Source organism: Salvelinus fontinalis, chromosome 4 (genome assembly GCF_029448725.1).
Source record: "Salvelinus fontinalis isolate EN_2023a chromosome 4, ASM2944872v1, whole genome shotgun sequence".
Taxonomy (NCBI): domain Eukaryota; kingdom Metazoa; phylum Chordata; class Actinopteri; order Salmoniformes; family Salmonidae; genus Salvelinus; species Salvelinus fontinalis.
In genome coordinates, this window is record NC_074668.1 from 20,982,340 (window position 1) to 21,003,512 (window position 21,173).

Below are 21,173 nucleotides of genomic sequence, written 5' to 3' on the forward strand. Positions count from 1 at the left end.
CACGTTGTCAATAACCCTAACAACACGCTGTCAATAACCCTAATGACAGGCTGTCAATAACCCTAACGACACGTTGTCAATAACCCTAACGACACGTTGTCAATAACCCTAACGACACGTTGTCAATAACCCTAACGACAGGCTGTCAATAATCCTTACGACAGGCTGTCAATAACCCTAACGACACGTTGTCAATAACCCTAACGACAGGCTGTCAATAACCCTAACGACAGGCTGTCAATAACCCTAACGACAAGCTGTCAATAACCCTAACGACACACTGTCAATAACCCTAACGACACGTTGTCAATAACCCTAACGACAGGCTGTCAATAACCCTAACGACAAGCTGTCAATAACCCTAACGACAAGCTGTCAATAACCCTAACGACACGTTGTCAATAACCCTAACGACACGTTGTCAATAACCCTAACGACAGGCTGTCAATAACCCTAACGACACGTTGTCAATAACCCTAACGACAGGCTGTCAATAACCCTAACGACAAGCTGTCAATAACCCTAACGACAAGCTGTCAATAACCCTAACGACACACTGTCAATAACCCTAACGACACGTTGTCAATAACCCTAACGACAGGCTGTCAATAACCCTAACGACAAGCTGTCAATAACCCTAATGACAGGCTGTCAATAACCCTAACGACACGTTGTCAATAACCCTAACGACACGTTGTCAATAACCCTAACGACACACTGTCAATAACCCTAACGACACGTTGTCAATAACCCTAACGACACGTTGTCAATAACCCTAACGACAGGCTGTAAATAACCCTAACGACACACTGTCAATAACCCTAACGACACGTTGTCAATAACCCTAACGACAGGCTGTCAATAACCCTAACGACAGGCTGTCAATAACCCTAACGACACGTTGTCAATAACCCTAACGACAGGCTGTCAATAACCCTAACGACACGTTGTCAATAACCCTAACAACACGCTGTCAATAACCCTAATGACAGGCTGTCAATAACCCTAACGACACGTTGTCAATAACCCTAACGACACGTTGTCAATAACCCTAACGACACGTTGTCAATAACCCTAACGACAGGCTGTCAATAATCCTTACGACAGGCTGTCAATAACCCTAACGACACGTTGTCAATAACCCTAACGACAGGCTGTCAATAACCCTAACGACAGGCTGTCAATAACCCTAACGACAAGCTGTCAATAACCCTAACGACACACTGTCAATAACCCTAACGACAGGCTGTCAACAACCCTAACGACACGTTGTCAATAACCCTAACGACAGGCTGTCAATAATCCTTACAACACGCTGTCAATAACCCTAATGACAGGCTGTCAATAATCCTTACAACACGTTGTCAATAACCCTAACGACAGGCTGTCAATAATCCTTACAACACGCTGTCAATAATCCTTACAACACGCTGTCAATAACCCTAACGACAGGCTGTCAATAACCCTAACGACAGGCTGTCAATAACCCTAACGACACGCTGTCAATAACCCTAATGACAGGCTGTCAATAACCCTAACAACACGCTGTCAATAACCCTAACGACAGGCTGTCAATAACCCTAACGACAGGCTGTCAATAACCCTAACGACAGGCTGTCAATAACTCTAACGACAGGCTGTCAATAACCCTAACGACAGGCTGTCAATAACCCTAACGACAGGCTGTCAATAACCCTAACGACACGTTGTCAATAACCCTAACGACACACTGTATCGACAGATAAGTTGCACGCTACCTTTGTCTCTACAGCCCTCTCTCACACACGGCTTTGTGTGAATGTTACTCTGAAACGAGACCAATTTCAGGAATTGGGCTTATTACATTGCAAATGGCTGTTTCCTCCTATGTCCACTGAGTTAGAACAAAAGGTTTGAACAGTAAGCATTACTTCCAGTGGGTGGAGCAGGCCTTCCAGAGAATCTGTTTATTGCAACGTGTCAAACCTTACATATGCCCCAATAGATGGGCCAAAGAAATCTCAGAGCCTTTAAGGAACAGCAAGCCAGGACGCTCCTTAGTGATGCTAGCAACTGCCCTGGGAATCTCTCCAGCGTAACAGTATACTCGTCATTACCCCTCCATCCTTTCCCCCCCATGGTTACTCAGTGAAGGCCTACAGTAGTTACCTCATACTCCTCCACCACCCATAGTTCCACTCCTATTGCCGCATTGACATACTAGCTCCTATACTCAATCTCCTCTCTCAGTGCTACCACTTCTACTTCTGTTCTTGTGGCCCTATTGTTTTTTTGCAAAGATACCATTTATTGTATAGTTCATTATAACATCCTGTATTGTTTTCCTGAATATCTATTCTAGACAATACTTCCCTTATGGAAAAACCACATTAATTTCACGTGAACACGTGTGAAGTGTTCCAAAAACTAATTTTCATGTGATCATGTGTGAAGTTATTGTGATAACAGGTGACCACATGTAAAACAATATATGATAACATGAAACTACACATGTGAAATCACATAGGTTATTTTACTGCTTCATATGCAATCATACAGTTATGGCTAAAATAATATGATTATGTAGCCAATCAGGGTTAGAAATTCAGTCATTCCCTGTCTCCAGTTTTGCATGATGTCATTAGAAAATTGAAAATACCTTACACACATTAAAATTGTGCCTCCTCATTAATCCACTGAGCATCAGGTTTGTCAGTTTGAAGCCGTGTGAACATTTAGCATGAGCCATTAGCTCAGTACTCACCCTGTTAGTACCACCACAAAGTCCATTACATTCCAGCCATTCCGAAGATAGGAGCCTTTGTGAAACGCAAAACCAAGGGCGATGATCTTAATACCAGCTTCAAAACAAAATATTGCAATAAAATAGGGCTCTGTGTCATCCTGTTAAGACAAGAGAGGGTGAGACTGTAACCATTGATATCCATCATCATTAGTTTGTGAATAGGATTTTGTGAACATGATTTTACAATTATGGGCTGAATGTGAGTTAAAAAGCAATTTGATGGCTTCATATCATGACAGAGTGAGTCACATCTGACAGAGCCTTGGCCCATCTGGGGGAGGGGATCAATAAGAGGGTGAGGCACTTTGCTTGAAGGGAGTGACATTTCATTCTTAAAACAACCAGCCTGCCCCAAGCAGCTAAGTCTATTTGATTGGACAGAGGAGCTCACAGCATTTACCCTTTCAATGGCACGACTTAACAACAGAGTTCAATAGGAAGCCTAAAGTGGCTGTGAACAGGGAATCAAAGGCAGCTCTGTGTGATACTGGTGACCTGACTGAGCACAACTGGTGAGAAACCCCAGCTGCCTTCATGGGTAACATGCACAATGTGTCATTCAACTCTGTAATACTAGTGCTGTATGTAGATAGTATTCATGCATGTGAGAATATAATGACTGACACCTATCATTCCCTTGGCGAGAGGAGTACAGTTAACCAATAATCAACCAAATATGATATAATATTGGTATGGTACATGTAACCCATGTGATGGTTTCTTACCAAGCGCTCTGACATGGGGGTCTTGTCGCTGGCTGGTAGGTGCTGCTCCAAGGCAAGGACGATGCAGTTGGCTATAATGGTGGCCAGGATCAGGTATTCAAATGGAGTGAGACGGTTAAGAAAAACACACTGTATAAATGTTAGGCATAACTACCATATGCAATATATTAGAAGAAGTAGAAGAAGCGTCCCTGACAGAAATATTCTGCAATTACCACATTCAAAAGCTGCTTAACAGAAGAGTACCATAAATTATACAAGAACTGAAGCATAATGACAATGGGTGCAGTAATAAGCTACCAAAACTGAATTGAGTTGCACTGGATCTCAGAATGCAACACTAAACATGTGTAACTGAGAGAAACTGAGTGATTTGTCAGTTGCTGCTGTTCCTGTAATTGCATGGTTGTTTATGGAGGCTATATCTCTCCTCTGGAAACATTGGTGCACAGAGGACTAGCACCTCACCTCAGCCAATGGGCTACAGTACATCAACAGCCAATGTGACATCATTCACTGGTCTAGGGCTGCTACAATGGCCCCATGACCCTAGAATCTAACTCAAGGGAGGAGATAGAAATAGTGCATAGTGGTTTGGAAAGACACAGGTAAGCTAAAGGCTGAGAAGTGTTTACTCAGCACCAGAGTTAACCAAGCAGTTATGCAAGTAATGGATGCCATAAAACAAATGTATGCACATTAATTGCAATACCTCAAAAGGTTAATTAATCAAATCTCATGAAATAGTGCTTCAGGAGTGACGGTTTCTCTATGCACAGTTTTGACAAACTGTAGAGGATATTGGTATCCCTCATTTGGAAAAGTATATAAAATATCTCATATCAACAGGTGGTCAACACTGCTAGAGCATTTTATGGGACATAAAGGACAATATTAATCAATTTTGCCATGAAATCAAATTTGTTGTGTAAACTAAACTACATACACAACTAATTTCCAAGCTTTTGTTTATCCCTATTTTTGTTTCAATGCCTACCAATAATAGCCTACACCGGAGTTAGTGTCTAAACATGATCATTCTATGTTTGACTGTGAGAGAAATCGACCAGCACTTAATTCTTATGATCACTGCTTTAATAGGACACGCACGCAAAATAGCCTGTCTGTGTTTAATAGACAGCCTTCCCGCTAGCTTCCCATTTATTGTTGAGCAGCATTTTGCGCGTGTGTAAGTTTAGCACCTTGGAGAGCGCTGGTGCTGAAACGTGTACACAGTAGCTACTGTAGGTTACGTGATATAAAACACCAAAATTGTTTTGGTTGCTAGGAGAGACTTGGTCCCAGAAACAAATGGAGCAATGCCACAGCTATTTGATATGTAACAATGGCATAGTTCCCTGGGCAGACTATCACATAGGCTTGTTTACTTAGCCCATATACCGGAATCGATTGCATTAGGAAAGTAGAACGTAAAATGGGTAGGCCGAATCACTTATAAATGTATGGTGCTTCACAAAATCCAGTCAAAATATCCGGCTGAACAGTATCACCAATTACCCCATTGTAGTGGGTCCTCTCATCCAAGAGTGGTTACAGGCTATATAGGCCTACTGAGATGGGTTATACTGTATTGCAAAGTCAACAGCTGTTGTTCGTTCATGCCATAGTACAGCCTACAACAAATTAACTTAAAACCATGCCCTATAGTCTAGAACTTTTCTCCCTGTGCACAATCACGTTGACATTAAATCCCACTGATAAGCGTATAAACAAATATTGCACTGGTACCAGAAATAGGTTGTTTTAAGCAAAAAAGGATATGGCCATTCGGTAATCTTTTGGGCATATTTCCGTATGATACAGTCCTCACTAAAGATGAATAGAGACCGGTTGACAGTAAGACAGCTTTGCTTGACAGGGATGGGGTTGTAAATGGCCATTGTCCTGGCTCGTTGGGCCATTGATTGTTTGTACACCCTAGGGCCGCTTGGGGGGCCTGCTGGCCTACCTGCCACTCTTGGTGGGCCCGCTTGACAGACCCCTCCACGCCGGTTAGATAGTTCCTCTTCGAAGCGAGCCATTCTAGAATCGCACAAATCTTACTCAAATAATCTAAACTGACACTAGATAAAAGATAGAGAAAACGCATCACAACACACACAGTTGTTCCAGCCACGCGATCCTTTCGGTGTGTGGAATGTTCAAGAGAATATTCAACAAATAAAAGGAAGTATTTTTCTTCAGAGATTCTGTTTGGTTGTCTCCGCCTTGTTACTTCCCATAATGTCAATTGTCCAGATGTCCAAATGATATGAAACATGAAGGATAAAGTTTATATTTCCATGTCACATATTTGTCCATTAGTGTTCTTCTGGCTGAATGGCTATATATATATGTCCTCTTTCACTGGGCTATAAGCTTTAAAAAAAACATCCAGTTTAACACATGTCGAGCGATAACAATTCGCCTCATTCGCATAACATAAGGCTATGACTGCATAGCTGACTTACAATACGGTCCACATAAAATAGATGCATTTATCTGGTGTTTCCGACTCGATTGGTTTGAAATTGCGCGTTCAAGTTAATCTTTTTTATTACTTCCTACGTTTCTTATCAAAACGAGGTACCTCACATGATCCATTCCATTAATCTCCCTATTAATTCGGGCACGGTGTAACGAGAAAACACGGAGTTGGCACCTCTGCTTCCGCTAAATCACTCCCTGGCAATGTATAATGTAACCACTTTCTCCAGCCAGTGCTCCTTATGAATCGACACACGTGACTAAAAAGACGCCAGGCAGTGGCTCCACCTGTACGGTCTCTGTATCCATAGCACCAGGGAGAAAGAAGGAATCAGCTCCTCTCTCTCTCCCTGATCAGAATAATCACGGATGTTTCTTGAGAAATCGCGTCAAACAATGCAAAATATTGAAATAATGAACCCACTCTCCCCAAAAATGTATTAATTTTTTGATTATATATTTTTTCATAATATCATCCGCTATCTCCTGAAATGTTGCTGTCCTGGGCATTAGTGATGTGCGGGTTGACTAATAGCGTCATGAAATATTGTGTGGATGAAGGGCTGGTGGGTGGCGGTCGGGTCATAATTTGTTTGGGCCATCTGACATTAGTGCGTAAACCTAAACTTTCGGGCATAACTTCACGCGCCGAATATCCAACACGCCAATCGCTTTTGAGAACCTGCAGAAAAAGTTCATGTAGATCCACTGAGGCAGAAAGGACAATGTCTAAGATTAATTCAATAAGAGAAAATATGCGAAATGGAGAGTTGAAAATAAAGAGAAGGGAGGGCCAAAAAAGTAATATTCGGGAAAAAATTGGTGAAGTAGTAAAAAAAATATGATAGCAGTGCCGGCTATGTTATGTGTGACGATTGTGAGGCGCTATACAAATTCGACAGTCACAAGACCGGGACTTCAAATAGGTCTAAGGCACGTCAAGGGAACTGTAGCCTACTTTTGAGATGGGTGAAATGAAATGTGGACACTGACTGTAACTCTTCACATAGTCATAATATGACCTGCAGAATTTTAGAGCCAACAGAAATTATATTTGAATTTTATAATTTGGCATTTTTATTTGGATATTGAATTAGGATGCAAATTGAATTCATAAATGTAACTTTTATTTCATGATTTTAAATTGAACTGAATTAATATTGCATTACATTTCAATTTAATTTAATACTCAAATTAAGTATTTATATATTCAGTTTAAATACAGTAGATATTGCAAGTCTGTAACAAGTTTGCAAACCATCATTTCAAGTTAATCAACGTTTCATATATTAAACTTTTCAGATGCCTTCAGATTCAGTTTAAATTCAGTTCTCTAAATTCAGAATCAAAACCAGAAACAACATCCTGGTACTTTGCCAGCCAGGAAAGGTAGAGGAGAACAGATGTAATCATACGCTCTCTGGTAATCATACACTCTCTGATACTCTCTGGTAAACAGAAGCTTCTGGCGGTTTCTGAAGCCAATGTGGCATGTTTAATAATATTTCTTGTAATTATTTTTTATTTAACTAACTAGGCAATTGAAGAACAAATTCTTATTTTACAGTGACGGCCTACCCCAGCCAAACCCTGCCCTAACAACACTGGGCCAATTGTACACCACCTGATGGGACTCCGGATCACAGCTGGTTGTGAAACAGCCCGGGATCGAACCAGGGTCTGTAGTACTTGAATGGGATAATGCACTGAGATGCAGTCCCTTAGACTGCTGCGCCACTAGGGAGCCCATGAATTCCTATGAATTAGGCTCTAACGTTTGAACTGCTTTGGCTATAAGTTATGACCCCATTTCTGAAAGCTGAGACTCTGGAACATGTATATGCTTTCTGTTCCCCATCAGAGGGCATCCGCCCTCCCATTCAAGTAACATTGCGCTTTTTCTTATCATGGGTGTTGGACCTGGTGGGATATATGGCGCGATTTCAGTGGCAACAGAAACTTTATTTTATAATTTTGAATTAGGATATTGAATTAGAAGTTGAATAAATTAAACTTTGATAAACTTGAAATAGCTTGTAAACTTGATACACAGACAATGAACGCAATATCTATCATATTGAAACTGAATATATAAATATTGAATTTGAATATTTGATAAAATTATATATTTACATTATCCTTCTATAGGCCATTATTCATTGGCTACTCCCATCTTTCTTGTAAACTGGAACACCCATCAACAAATACGACAACTAAATGTTTTATAATGCACTTTATTACTATATTGCGCACTTAATTAAAAAAAGATACATGGAAAAGGTGAGCATTTGTCAGTCTAGGCTACCCTTAGCATTTGATTTCTGTCTGCAAAGCCATTAAAATGACATTCATATCAGTCTACATTTAAAAAAGGAGTCATAGTGGTGATAAGGGAGAGAAAGATCCCCACCATGGCTGGGGGAAGACCGAGGTGGCATGGGGGTGTTATGATTGTGTTATGGCAGTATGGGCACATGACTGTTGGGCTGGGGCTGGGCTGGCCACCCTCTCTAAGCTCTGGACTCTAGCGGCTGACGAGTGTCTACACCTTGGAGAGAAGCACTGGCAGCTGTAATACTTGCTCTTGACCTTCCAGAAGTGATCACCGTAGTCAAACCTGAAATGGGGAACATAGGGTAGCCATCAATGCACATGTACTGGAGCCTATTGCTTGAGTATTTTGATTGATTCTATAGCCTGACATTAATACAACATAGAAAAATCACCATCTATGTATTTATTGTTTTATGCGTCTCACCCAATCTGATCGCCTGACTGAATGGGCTTTCTGGAGAAGAAGGCAATGCGTGGGAACCGCAGGTCCTGATGCATGGTGAACACTCGGACTGCTAGCAGGTTAGGTTCACACAGGTGGTTAATAAACCGGCCAATGTTGCCAAAGAGTCGCGCATCAATACAGTGCACATCACCCACCTGCAAGACAGTAGATGAAGCAATCACTCACTTAATGAATTGAATAGAATCACACATTAGTAAAGGCTGTCATGTTGATCCCTCCTGTGAGGCGGTAGCATAAGACAGTCATTAAATTGTACATGTTTCAATATGCTTTAGTGTAACAAATAGCCAACAAGCAAACTATGAGCGAACGCACTAGAGAAGTGCTATAAGAGGAACATGTATCAAAATAATGTTGTCTCGGACTCTGTGGCATTGTGTGCTCTGCAGCACCTCCCATTGGTATACAAAGGCACTGTACAAACATGCTACAGTAACAATACTACACTCAACTTCGCCATTGGCCAATAAAAATGTGAGTTTCTCATAGACTTAAAAAAAATTTAAATCACCTTATTGTCCAGGGTGAAGAGGAATGAGTCATTTTCCCTGCCATCTGCCTCGGCATCAGTAATAATTTCACCCACATACCTGCACAATAAAGATCCTGCTGTATATAATCTGTGTAACCACAACATTAAAATGAAAAACATACTTCCTGTTTTAACATTCTGTTCATGACATCAATATTGGCTCATGTAATTTGTATTCCAAAAAACAGACATTGTAAGTGTTCTTCCTGATCCTGAAACTACAATTAAAACAATACATTTTTAGTTATGGTTAGGCACTTTTCCAAACGCTTGAATTAAAGCATGTCTTCCATAACACTCACTCGCAAATGAAAGTTCCTTGAGGAATATCCTGCAGTGCCCTCACACCCCAGCCCATCCTCTGGGTTTTATAGAGCTGCAGCCGAGCCCTGAAAACAGACAAGACAAGATCCAGTCCAACTAACTGATAACAAGTACCGTACAGGAAATAGACTAAAATATAATTGTCAGATATGACTGTGCAGTGTCACACTGAAGCTATATTTGAAACTAATGTTATCGTGCTTGGCTGAAATAGTGTATGCAACAGAAAAAAGGTAGACATAGGATGCTGGTGGGTTAGGGAGGCTCTGTTACCGAAGTCCATTCTGAACCACACGGTTCCTGCAGCTCCTCCAACAGGAGCAGGCGTGGTTACACTCAAACAGGACCGGAGGCTCCTTCTGACAGAACTCCAGAGGCAGACGCCCCTCCTGAGCAACCACAGGCAACACACTTTACACATTAATATAACAGCTAACACATCATATATGGGAGCTGCAAGAGTCCATAATGTCCATTTGAAATACATGAAAGCAATAACTTTGCCTTGTAATGTGAACTTTGCCTTGATGTAGTTATGTACTTACTTTGTCATACCAACAGCGCAGGCTGAGCTGGGCACACATGCAGGTATTTGAAGAGCAGTCATCTGTACATACACAATGCTGAAATAGGAGGAGAGTGAGATCTTCATTAAACAACACTTGTCAAGAGTAAGTATGTCACTTGTTCTGGCCCACTAACTTATGAAGCAGAACAAGATGGGATTGGACATTGACTGTGTTTCACAGAGCACTGGAGGTTCACCTGTAAATGAGTGATGTCCTTGTCTATATTAATTGGGGAGGTGACACAGCTGTCAGGGACGTATTTGTAGTTATCAGGACAGGAGTCACTGTCCACCCCGTTCACACAGGTGATGGGGACTGCCTCATACCCCCGAGAGATGTCCCTGAAGAGGACAGAGAGGACGACAAATAATCAACACATATACAGTAATTACATTGTATTTGACCCCTTCATGTTCCCTCTTCCCTCCGTAAGCTCCGTAACCATGCTGTTCTACCTGCTAAGGACCTTCTCTCTATGACTGTCCCTGCTTCTCCTGGCATCTGTCAGCTTCTTATTAGTGTTCAGGGACACCCACACCTTAGAGTTGTAGATACAGCAGTCCAGAGGGGTCTCCCCCTCTCTGTTCTTCAGGTTCACGTCTGCTCCTTGGGACAGAAGCAGTCTGGAGGAGCAGACATCATACTGGATGTGGTTAGAATCTCACACCCCTAGCAAGGCTACGGTTCAGCAGCATGCCTGCCACCCACTGGCCAGGCTAGAGCAGTCACAGTCTCTGGATGTGAGTGTGTGTGAATATATATAAAAATGGGCTCATTGCAGGCTAGTGCGCTTATGATAATCTATCTACATATCCAGGTGGGATAGGCTATCGTTCAAGAACAGTCTGGTGTCATGCTGCAGCTCTGGGAGAACAGAGACCGGTGTACTACTCACGTCACACATTCCAGTTGATTCTCCCTGGCAGCGATGTGTAGAGTTGAGTCCCCATGGACGTTGACTGCATGGAGGTCACATCTGGCATCAAGCAGAATCTGAGCGATGTCATTGGAGCCAGACAGGGCTGCCCAGTGGAGGCAAATGTTCTCTTCCTGGAGAGGGGTCATAGGTCAATGTGGAAAACATAGCCAGGAGGAATATCTTCCCCAAACACCACAGAGGTAAAAAAAAAAAAAAAAAAAAGTTAAAAATGTTTTGGGGGGGGTATTTATGTAAAACGTAACAATATACAGGTATGTCACCTACGGTATACAAATGTCTGAGGAATAAATTATCCTTATACAGACCAGTTGATATGTTCTCCTTTCTCAATAGTTATTACTATGACTTAAGTCGTTCCTTCCTCAAGAAAGTAAGTGGACTAGTAAGTTTGCTCCCAAGGTGACATTCCAAAGTATCCCTTTAACTTAGATTACACCATATACTGTAGGTGAAACACATGCACCCCATGGGATCCATCCCACATGTCAGTGAGTACTGGAACCTGGCCTGTGTCTAGCCTCCCCTCCCCAGGCTGTAACAGGTGTGAGAACAGAAGGTAAGGTGTTGCGATGAGATGTACAGTAGGATGAACAGTATGCATCCTGTACAGTACTGACCTTGTCTCGGATGTTAACGTCAGCCCCTCTGGAGAGCAGCAGTAGAACAAGCTCTCTGTGCTTGTACTCTATAGCCCAGGTGATGGGGGTCCACCCACCGTCATCCTGAAACCAAGCACAACCAATCGTTGCTTTGAATTCTGTTGCCTATTTGAATATTTGGAGGTATGCTTTTACCAATGGATATAAAAGGTGGCTTTAGATTCCTTTATTGTACATGTATGTGAAAAGGCTTTACTATACTAACAGTTTGTAGGCATTCAAATGAAAGACAAAACATGGTAAATCCCCTGGAATCATGATAACAATCTCAGTCTTTAACTTTCCTGTTAAGGTCAGGAGTATTACAATCCATTTAATACTACCCTCAACATATTTAAAATCCTAATTGGCACTGTTGAACTGGGCTGACTTCCAACAGCACTGACCTCCAACTCATCCTGCCAAACCCTTGCTGAGAGTACACATGAATTATGGATGGTTGAAAGAGTGGAGGTTTGAATGAAGCAGTTAAAATGTCAACAGGACTTGTCAGTAGAAGAGGGAGCAGGGCATGGATCTGTACATACCTGACAGTTGACCTGCTTGGATGCCTTGGACAGGAGATGTTGAACTACATCATAATGTCCAAGTTTAGCAGCCAGATGCAGACAGGTCGAGCCCTTGATATCCTGACAGGAGAAGATGAAAATGTTAGTCAGTCTTTTTCTTAATGACTATTTAAAAAAGCACAGATCTTGAGCTGCTACAGTATCTGGCTAATTGTTTTAGACATGAGCGTGTCATGGACTTAAAACAGTTTGATCACTTTCCACCAGAAACCAGCTCATTTAGCAAAGGTCATGTCCATTTAGCATAATTTGGACAGCTGCTGCATGATTCATTTCTGTGCTCATATGTGTTAGAAATTGACAGTTCCGGCAAAAACGAAGTCTCCACCCTCGCAAAAAAAATCCCACGATTGTGGGCACACGCGCAAAGCAGTTTAAGCACCGTCTTCCCTAATCCTAATTTGTCCAAATAACCAGTGACAAAAAAAACAAAAAATACAGAACTAATGTTGTTCGGATCTCACGCATCCCATTTATTTCTGCCAGATTCTCTCGGTCTTCACACAGAATCTGCCCACAGGAGATTATATGAACGATAACAATGCTGGTTGGGTTAACAGAAATCATGGCTATCCATGGGGTGATCAATGAGCTATGCTCCACACACTGACCTTATGGCTGAGTGCTGCCCCGGCCCTCAGCAGGTACTTGACTGTGTCCAGATGGTTGTTCTCGCAGGCGTCCATCAGGGGGGTTCTCTGCTCCTCATCAAACATGTCCAGGTTAGCTCCAGCCTAAGGGGGATAGAGAATCAGAAACCTTTCACCCATGTATACTTACACAGTATAATAGAGTGGAAATTCTGTCCGTTTGGGATGCAAAACATCAACCCTGTGCACAGTAAACACAACATTCTCAAGAAGCACCGTCAATACTGACCCAGAAAAGCAAAGACATGTTCTTGTTGTGGGAGACAGTACTTCAAATCTCTGAAGGAATGCAGTAGCGAAGCTAACTTAGCCATCTGCTACACTTGTACACCAAGTGATTATATTGTGAAAAGATAGCCAATACCTGCTACATGTCAGAGTACATCTCCTCACCTGGACAAGCATGTGACAGACCTCCTGGTGTCCTTCAGCTGCTGCAGCATGTAGAGGGGTCCTCTTGTTCTGGCTGTACATCAGGTAGTTGGGGTCTTTTCCATCCACTAGAACAAAGATGTTAATTACCCTTTGAGTCATGTTGACAACTTTCTCCTCGGGGACACTAAAGTATATCATATAATATCATTCATGAAAATAAATCAGTAAGTTATTGTGATCTTTTTTATTGAAGTTAAAATATTAGAAGAGCTGCCTCCACGTAAGAACTAACTAGGCTTATAAAGTGGAGATGTGGTGTGTACATACCCAGCAGGTGGATGACTTTCTGGAGCTCTCCGTGATGGGCAGAGATGTACAGCTGCTTTGTGTGATACTTCACTTTCTTCGGCCTCATACTATACACACAAGAGAGAGGGCAGGGGGTTGTAGCAGCATCTGTAAGAGTGCTATTATATTCATCATTGACATGAAACAATAATGACCTGCTTTGTGTATAATATAGTATTTTCTCATCCAAATTGTTAACAGTTTAATAAGGAATGACATTAAAAATAGCCCCCTTGTAACTTTACTTTTCATCATCCAGTGCCATTAGGATGCTCTCCAGTGACGTTTTAGCTGGTTCCTCTCCATCACCTAACATCTCCCTCTTCAGGCTAGTGCAAAACAGCATACAGCAATCATTATCATTACATATTAACCTAAATACCCAAACAAATGATCCATGCTCACACTAATGCAAAGAGAAAAAGATACAAGAGACACAAAGATAGAGGGGGATAATATTGAGAATGGAAGAGTCAAGCCTAAACTGCCTGTTGGGGGAGGTGTCCAGACTCCTCTCAAGCTCAGTGGTCTTCTTTGCCCTGTGAATGAGGGGCCTGGTGGACACAACGGGAAGAAGGGCCACAGGGTAAACAGCAGGAACAGCTGGCACAGAAGGAAGTACAGGTTCAGCTTTGGGGACAGTGACAGGATTGGAGACGGTTTTGGGAACAGTGACTTCCTGGGCCCCGGTGGCATCCTCCCCACAGTGGGGACAGAAGCTCTGGGCCTTGATGACTGATGCACAGCCACGGTGGAAACGGTGAGAGATGCTGCCATACGGTCTGCACTCCATGAAGCTCCCCTGCATAACATACATTAAATAGTCAGATATTAAAAAGGCAAAGGAGTGTTTTAAGAAAAAACAACCAACATGCATCAAAGCAATGCGACTGGTGACCAGCCAGCCAAGTCTATTTTTGTTGATCCCTGCTGGATCCCTCCACTTACCGCCCTGCAGAAGAGGCCACAGCCAGGGCAGCACTGGTGCTTGACCATGCCGGCTCTGTGGTCCTCACACAGAACCAGCAGATGCACTGTGTTGGAGGGACGCATCATCTCATGCTTCAGCACACTCCTCTGACACCGACTCACCTGTAGTGAAGAGATGTACGGATGGATTGATAGAAATAAAAAAAACGGCGAAATAAGGGTTGTTTAGACATTAGCGCAACACACAAAGGCTGGGAAAGGTTAACTTCATCCCAAGGCTATTTCAAACTTTGGGGAGGAAATCTGGAGCGCAAGACTAGGGAAAGTTTGCTTCAGAGCAGGTCAGCTTTACCAGGCCATCCACACTCTCTGTGGCCATGCAGGTGTGCTCAGTCTGGGACAGGCTCTCCCCACTGCATGGGGTCTCCATGCGACAGCAGCACAGAGGGAGCTCTTCAGACAGGTCTGTCTCTGTCACCTCACCATCAGCTGGAAAGCCTGCAAAATTACACATCCAGATCAACAAAACAGAATGAATGTACAGCATAGTAATGTATTGTACAAGAATCATTTAATAACTCATGACGAAATGTGTAAACCGTCTCTGGGTAAACTTACCTGAGAGAGGAGGAGAGAACAGCTCCTCTTGGGCTTTCAGATCCAGAGATTCTAAAGTCAGTTCAGTGTATTCCTGCTTACTGCAGCTGTCCTCTTCCTCCATTTTGCTTCCTTTGCTTAAGTCAGTTGCCTTTTCTTCACACTGCTTGGCTAACAGTGCTTGGCTTTCTTTTATTTCACAAATCTCTCTGTGTGTCAGGTCTACTCTCTTCTCCCTGCCGCTTTCTAGCCCTGCCTTTACAAATGAGCTCTCTTTCTGCAGGGAGAAGGGGATAATCATTCAGACACTATTAGAGCGAAACAAAGTTCATCATTTCTACACAAATCTTTACAATAGAGTAGATGGGTCTCTTACCTTTAACACCTTGGATTTTTTCTTAGGGACAAAGTTATACATTCCCATCTTCCTCTTCCTCTTCCTAGACCCTGCAGATACATCGGGACGGTGAGGTGGCAGAAGGTGGTCCAAGCAGGCAAGTACAGTATGTCATAACTAGTCCCAACTTAGTACAGGTGCCAACTAACTACAAGTGCCATCACTACATAGAGTGGCCATATGAGACAGTTTAGATAGAAGAACAGTCTTACCAGCAAGGCAGACTAACCTGGCTGTGACTTGGTAGAGACAACTCTCTTTCCTTTACAGCTCGGAGGAAGCTTGATGTGGGAAGGTGCCATTGTCTTTTCCATCCCCAAGACTTCCATGCTCGACTCTGCTCCGTCCCTGCTTAAACGCTTCACAACAGACTCTTATGAGTTCAGACACCAGTCATTTAAAAGCATGAAACATCATGGACTGGGGTTGGATGAACATTACCTTCAGTGCTGGTGGATTGCAGGCAGGTTTGCCCATTGTCTTCCATGCACACTGTGTACTGGATGTTGGGGCAGGGTCCAGACATGGATAACAAGGAGTTTGTACATCTGAGATCCCTGCTATAAAAGCTTCTCTACCACTGTCTGCAGGAGTTGGAGGGGTTTTGCCTAGTCCATGGGGTGAACCACCTTTCCTTTGAGGGGTTGCCCTCGCTTGTTTTTTATGCAGAATAAAACCATTGGACCCAGCGACTGAGCCGTGAACAGATGTCATTTTAGCTTTGGATTTTTTGTTCACGTGCGATTTAGCACTCAGGGCCTTCTTCCCCTTGGCCCCTGTGGGTGTCATAGAGCGGGGGTTAGGATGTCTTTTCCCTGCCTCTGATTCCTGACTGACTCCCCTGCGCTCCATGGCTGTCCTGGAGGAATGCTCTGGCCTCTCCACTCCAAAATCGTCACCTAAAAGATTATAGCTGTTAGTACCATTAAGTGGAAGAGTGTGACGGCAAATAGCCTAATGGTTAAGAGTGTGGGGCCAGTAGCCGGAAGGTTGCTGGTTTGAATCCCCAAGCCAACTAGGTGAAACATCTGTTGATGTGCCATGGAGCAAGGCACTTAATCCCAAATGATCCTGTAAATTGTTCTGGCACATCATGTAAAAGAGTGGTAGGGGTAAATGAGGCCAGTGTGAGAGTGATTAATGAATAGACAGAACTCACTAGTCCCCCTTAGTATTTCTACAAATGATGCTGTACTATAAGAACCCAACCTTCAAATCCGTAAACCACATTCACAAAAAAAGGTAAAAGGTTGAGAAAAACAAAACAAAAACAAATCTCAAACTACTAGGAAAACACACAAAGTACAGCAAATACAAGTAAGATCCAGAACAAGGCCCTTGAAAAAGTTTAGGAAAATAGAGCAGCTTCATACCTGCTTTCTCGATGGCCTTAGTTGTTGAACGAGAGTAAGACGGGGGGCAGGGAAAAAGAACCGAGCCAAAGTACACTGCTTCCCCTTCCTTTCCCCACCCGGCGCACACGTTCAGCCACGGTCATGTGACAATAGCTGCTGTTCTATTGGTTCCTTCTGCACAGCCCAGATGGAGCATGCTCAGTCAACATGTGTGTCTACTTTTCAGAAGCAGCAGCGCATCAGCCAGCCAGAGTGTGGCATAGCAGTACCATAGATATCTTACGCAGTTTAGCCAAAGATTTGTATAACTAAACCTGTGGTATAGCTCCAGCAAAGACCTTTCACTTTACAACCACATTGAACAATATCTTCTTCGGTGGGGTTTTAGGGCAGACTACATTCTGAAAAAGTGTATTTCCGCCCACTACTGGATACGAAAACTAAAAGAAGGGAAATCCATATTGTAATATGATACTATTGAAATGATTGCAAGACCATTGAAAAAAATAAAAAAATATATATATAAAAAATACTTTATACAAAACCAAAAATTCCAGAAATCTATACCAAAATTACCAATATTTCAGATCAAATTCAATCATCTAGTTAAAACATCATCCCTAGTTAATGACAAAAAGAATGACATCTTGAATCACAATAAGATTTTTTCTGAGTAAATCCAATTGCCCTGCTTATTTCTATGTTTTTATGTGTATGCATTTAAAGTGTTCTTGTTTCACCTGTGTGATTTGTTTTACAATAAAATAAGAATATATATTTAAAAAAAGAGGGAATGGGGGGGGGGACACACTCTTAAAGGCCCTAAAACCTGCTTTTCTGATAAAGGGCATTCTTGCATCTGCAGGAGCCCTTCTTTTTACTTCTATTGGTCAATTTTTAAGGTATTACCCCAGTACACATGAGGGATGCGGGGGCGCTCCGGTACAGTAAGTGGCGGTAATGCAACTTTATAGTTTACTGGCGGTTGACATCCACAGAAGAAGAAGAAGCAGGCGGCACTAAATTGTCACTAGTTACCATAGCCACAAAGTCAAAATTGGCCATCAAACATTTAAGAAAACAAAAATTATATTTGTGGTCTAAATTTAAGGTTAGGAATAAGATTAGCAGTGTGGTTAGGGTTAAGGTTTGTGGCAACAAGTGACGACCAATTATGTATTCTTTCCAGCATTGGCGCAGGAAGAGATAGGAGACCATAAAACGGCAGCTAACCAATTGTGCTATTGTGTGTGTTTTTTCGTGTTATTTGTAACTTATTTGTACATAATGTTTCTGCCACCGTCTCTTTCACACTGTTGCTACTCTGTTTATTATCCATGCAGTCACTTTAACTCTACCTACATGTACATATTACCTTGACTAACTGTTGCCCCAATACATTGACTATGTACCAGTGGATAGCCTAGCTGTGGATTGTAGCCCAATAACAATTAATAGCCTGCAGTCGGGAACGAGCGGCAAAGCTGTATTTGAACAAAAAGCATGCAGACAAAACAGGCCTTTCGCAATATTTCAAATACAGGCTACCAAAATATTTGGTCAACTTCAAAATATTGTTTTACAATAATATACCCCTCAACCACAAAACACAATAATGATAATATAGAAATTAAACATTTCAAAAATATAGTACATACAGTATACGTAAACACTCAATTTCCCTCATCTCTTTTCCTACATCACATCTGCAGGTGACATTTCTACCTGGATGACAGCACACAAGACAGAGATGCTCTTCATCCGAGGGAATGCCTGACCATTCTCAGATGTTAGATAATCCCAGATGATCACGTCATTTACATTCCAGCCCTTGTCAGCTCGATTTGACTACTTCAATTTACACCCTGCTGGAATCCCTGCATTCTCAGGTTCCTCTCTGTTATCAATCTTTCTATTTTAATCAATAAAGTGTTTCAAAATGCTGTACTTTTATTAACATATATGTTCAGATCATTCCTGAGAGAGAAGGGGTGTAATATCTAGAGACGGGCATGTGATACCCTTCCTCACCCATGTCGACAAGATGTTACTTCTTGTGGGGTCTTTGCCTTGAAAGTAAGTATGAAAGTATAAGTAATGTACAATTAACCTACTGAAAGTATACTGACTAAAAGGCAAAACAGAACTGTCAAATTAAATTAAAGTTGTGTCGTTGTATACTTGCGAATTAGAATCTTAAGTGTAACAGTTTTGTTGGGGAAAATGAAATGGCCATCAATTGTTTTACCCAGTTAGCTGAATATATTCTGGAGGAGTCTAATTGTCTTTTCAAATACGGACAAAGATGTTAACATCATGAGAGAAGAAATAGCAGTCACTATCCTCTTAAACACTGGTATGTTCCATTTCTAATTTATTATAATTGTAGAAAAAAAAACATTTATATGGATCTTTCAAGGTTATCTTTGATCCAACTTCTGACTAGATGGCCACTAAAACACATGTATTTAAATAATTATGTTACAAGAAACCTATACTATTCCCTTGTTCCCTGTTTGCTCAGAAAAACACATGTAAAGATGAATAGACTACTTGACATTATGTTTTGCTAGATGACCTGAGCCAACTGTGCCACTTCTGTGGGGAGGTGGACAATAATGAGGAAGACACTAACTGGGTGATTGCTTGTTCACTTCTAAAAAAAAGGCACATTTTTAGGAGTACGAATTTGTTTTAGCAGTAATATTTCTAGAGGTAGTATCATCCTCTTTGTCTGATAATGAAATAAATAGTAATTCATGAAAATGTATTTGATGTTTTAAATATATTTTTAAAAAAATCATCATAAATTTCAGATTGATTGTGACCGCTGCCACGATGGTTCCACCAGTCCTGTTTGAAAACCATCACATCATTGGAGGATTGTGTCTGCGCTGCCTGTCAGGACTAGGTTAGGCTTGAGTTGACGGTATCACCTGGGAAACTCTCCATAACAAGTGGACTAAAATGTTCAGTCGAGCTTTGTTGCAGCTTTCCAATATTTGTTTGTTATTTGTCTTTTTATATTTGATTTAGTCATTTTATATCTTATTATGCAAAGATGGAAATTTGTATTTCTAATTTAATGTTTGTTAACAAACTTAACTTTGTGATGTTTTTTTGTTATTGTGTATTATCATTATTTTATTAAACATTACAAAATGTTTCTAAAATAAATGTTTATGTTTCTTCATAGTCTAATTTTGCTTTCTGTGGCACACACTACTGGTCAACATGAGCTACCAAAATTATTCTGAAGTGTGCCAGGCCTTGCAGTCCCAAGATAGAAGGGGTGGCAGAATTTCAGCAGGCAAGAAAACAGCCTTGCTGAAATCCTCCCCCCCTTCTAATTTCCTTATTTTTGTGGCTAGAGTCAAATACTATCTGTGGCACACTCCAGAGTCAAATACTTTCTATAGAACAAACTTCACGTCAGGATAGACAACTGAAATTAAAAATTAATGTATGTCTTATATTGAAACAGAGGAAGTAGTAACATGTAGGCAAGCAATAAACATTTGAGAACAACTACTAGTCAAATAAGACATGGGAGAGATGACGAATTTTGGTAAAGAGATTTATTTATAGACTAATACACTTGAAACAAATAGCCAAACCGAAAACAGCAGACAGTACTAGCGCCTCCACCGCAATCAAACCGACATGAAAAATAAAGTGAAACGCAGCCTAACTTGATCAGAAATCCCAACTAGCAAGCAAGTAACAGCAATGAAGAATTGAGTGCGTGCGCGTTCACGCGAGGGGGGGATTCTAGCAGGAGGGAGCTTTTCAGCACATCACCGGCACCTCCCGATTTACAAATTAAGTACTAAACACAGCAAAAAAAAGAACGTTTTCTCTGTCAACTGCGTTTATTTTCAGCAAACTTAACATGTGTAAATATTTGTATGAACATAACAAGATTCAACAACTGAGACAAACTGAACAAGTTCCACAGACATGTGACTAATGGAAATTGAATAATGTGTCCCTGAACAAAAAGGAGGGGGGGGGGTCAAAATCAAAAGAAACAGTCAGTATCTGGTGTAGCCACCAGCTGCATTAAGTCCTGCAGTACATCTCTTCCTCATGGACTGCACCAGATTTGACATCCAGGCTCGTCGCTGGCCA

At 41.7% G+C, this 21,173-nt stretch overlaps 2 protein-coding genes across 6 annotated transcripts in view; both read right to left on the reverse strand.

The window, feature by feature from the left end:
- The window catches only part of LOC129853307 (voltage-dependent N-type calcium channel subunit alpha-1B-like), a 193,199-nt gene extending 186,960 nt beyond the window's left edge, over positions 1-6,239 (reverse strand). For all 5 annotated transcript variants that reach the window (XM_055919204.1, XM_055919202.1, XM_055919201.1 and 2 more), the window contains exons 1-3: positions 5,293-6,239; positions 3,511-3,616; positions 2,744-2,883 (exon numbers count right to left, since the gene is read on the reverse strand). In XM_055919204.1, the coding sequence (XP_055775179.1) occupies positions 2,744-2,883; positions 3,511-3,616; positions 5,293-5,552 (506 nt within the window). In that variant the 5' untranslated portion in view covers positions 5,553-6,239. The remainder of the gene's footprint in view (positions 1-2,743; positions 2,884-3,510; positions 3,617-5,292) is intronic.
- Positions 6,240-8,215: 1,976 nt separating this feature from the next.
- ehmt1a (euchromatic histone-lysine N-methyltransferase 1a) lies at positions 8,216-17,177 on the reverse strand. The gene is made up of 23 exons (XM_055919211.1): positions 17,061-17,177; positions 16,129-16,586; positions 15,917-16,046; positions 15,667-15,737; positions 15,312-15,567; positions 15,046-15,191; positions 14,712-14,855; positions 14,252-14,565; positions 14,009-14,092; positions 13,743-13,831; positions 13,434-13,540; positions 13,002-13,124; positions 12,349-12,450; positions 11,780-11,884; positions 11,118-11,272; positions 10,678-10,845; positions 10,419-10,563; positions 10,199-10,276; positions 9,927-10,042; positions 9,632-9,718; positions 9,309-9,387; positions 8,756-8,931; positions 8,216-8,614 (listed from the first exon to the last, which is right to left on the reverse strand). The coding sequence occupies exons 2-23, from the start codon at positions 16,537-16,539 to the stop codon at positions 8,443-8,445; spliced, it is 3,258 nt and encodes a 1,085-aa protein (XP_055775186.1). The 5' UTR covers positions 16,540-16,586; positions 17,061-17,177; the 3' UTR covers positions 8,216-8,442.
- Between the last annotated feature and the right edge of the window lie 3,996 nt (positions 17,178-21,173).

Bases quoted from the DNA above. Each gene is read 5' to 3' on its own strand.
- ehmt1a (XM_055919211.1), bottom strand. From the start codon at position 16,539: ATGGAGCGCAGGGGAGTCAGTCAGGAATCAGAGGCAGGGAAAAGACAT. The intron at 16,047-16,128 runs GTAATGTTCATC...TCTGTTGTGAAG, and splicing joins GCAATCCACCAGCACTGAAG to CGTTTAAGCAGGGACGGAGC. The intron at 15,738-15,916 runs GTTAGTCTGCCT...ATGTATCTGCAG, and splicing joins CTCTACCAAGTCACAGCCAG to GGTCTAGGAAGAGGAAGAGG.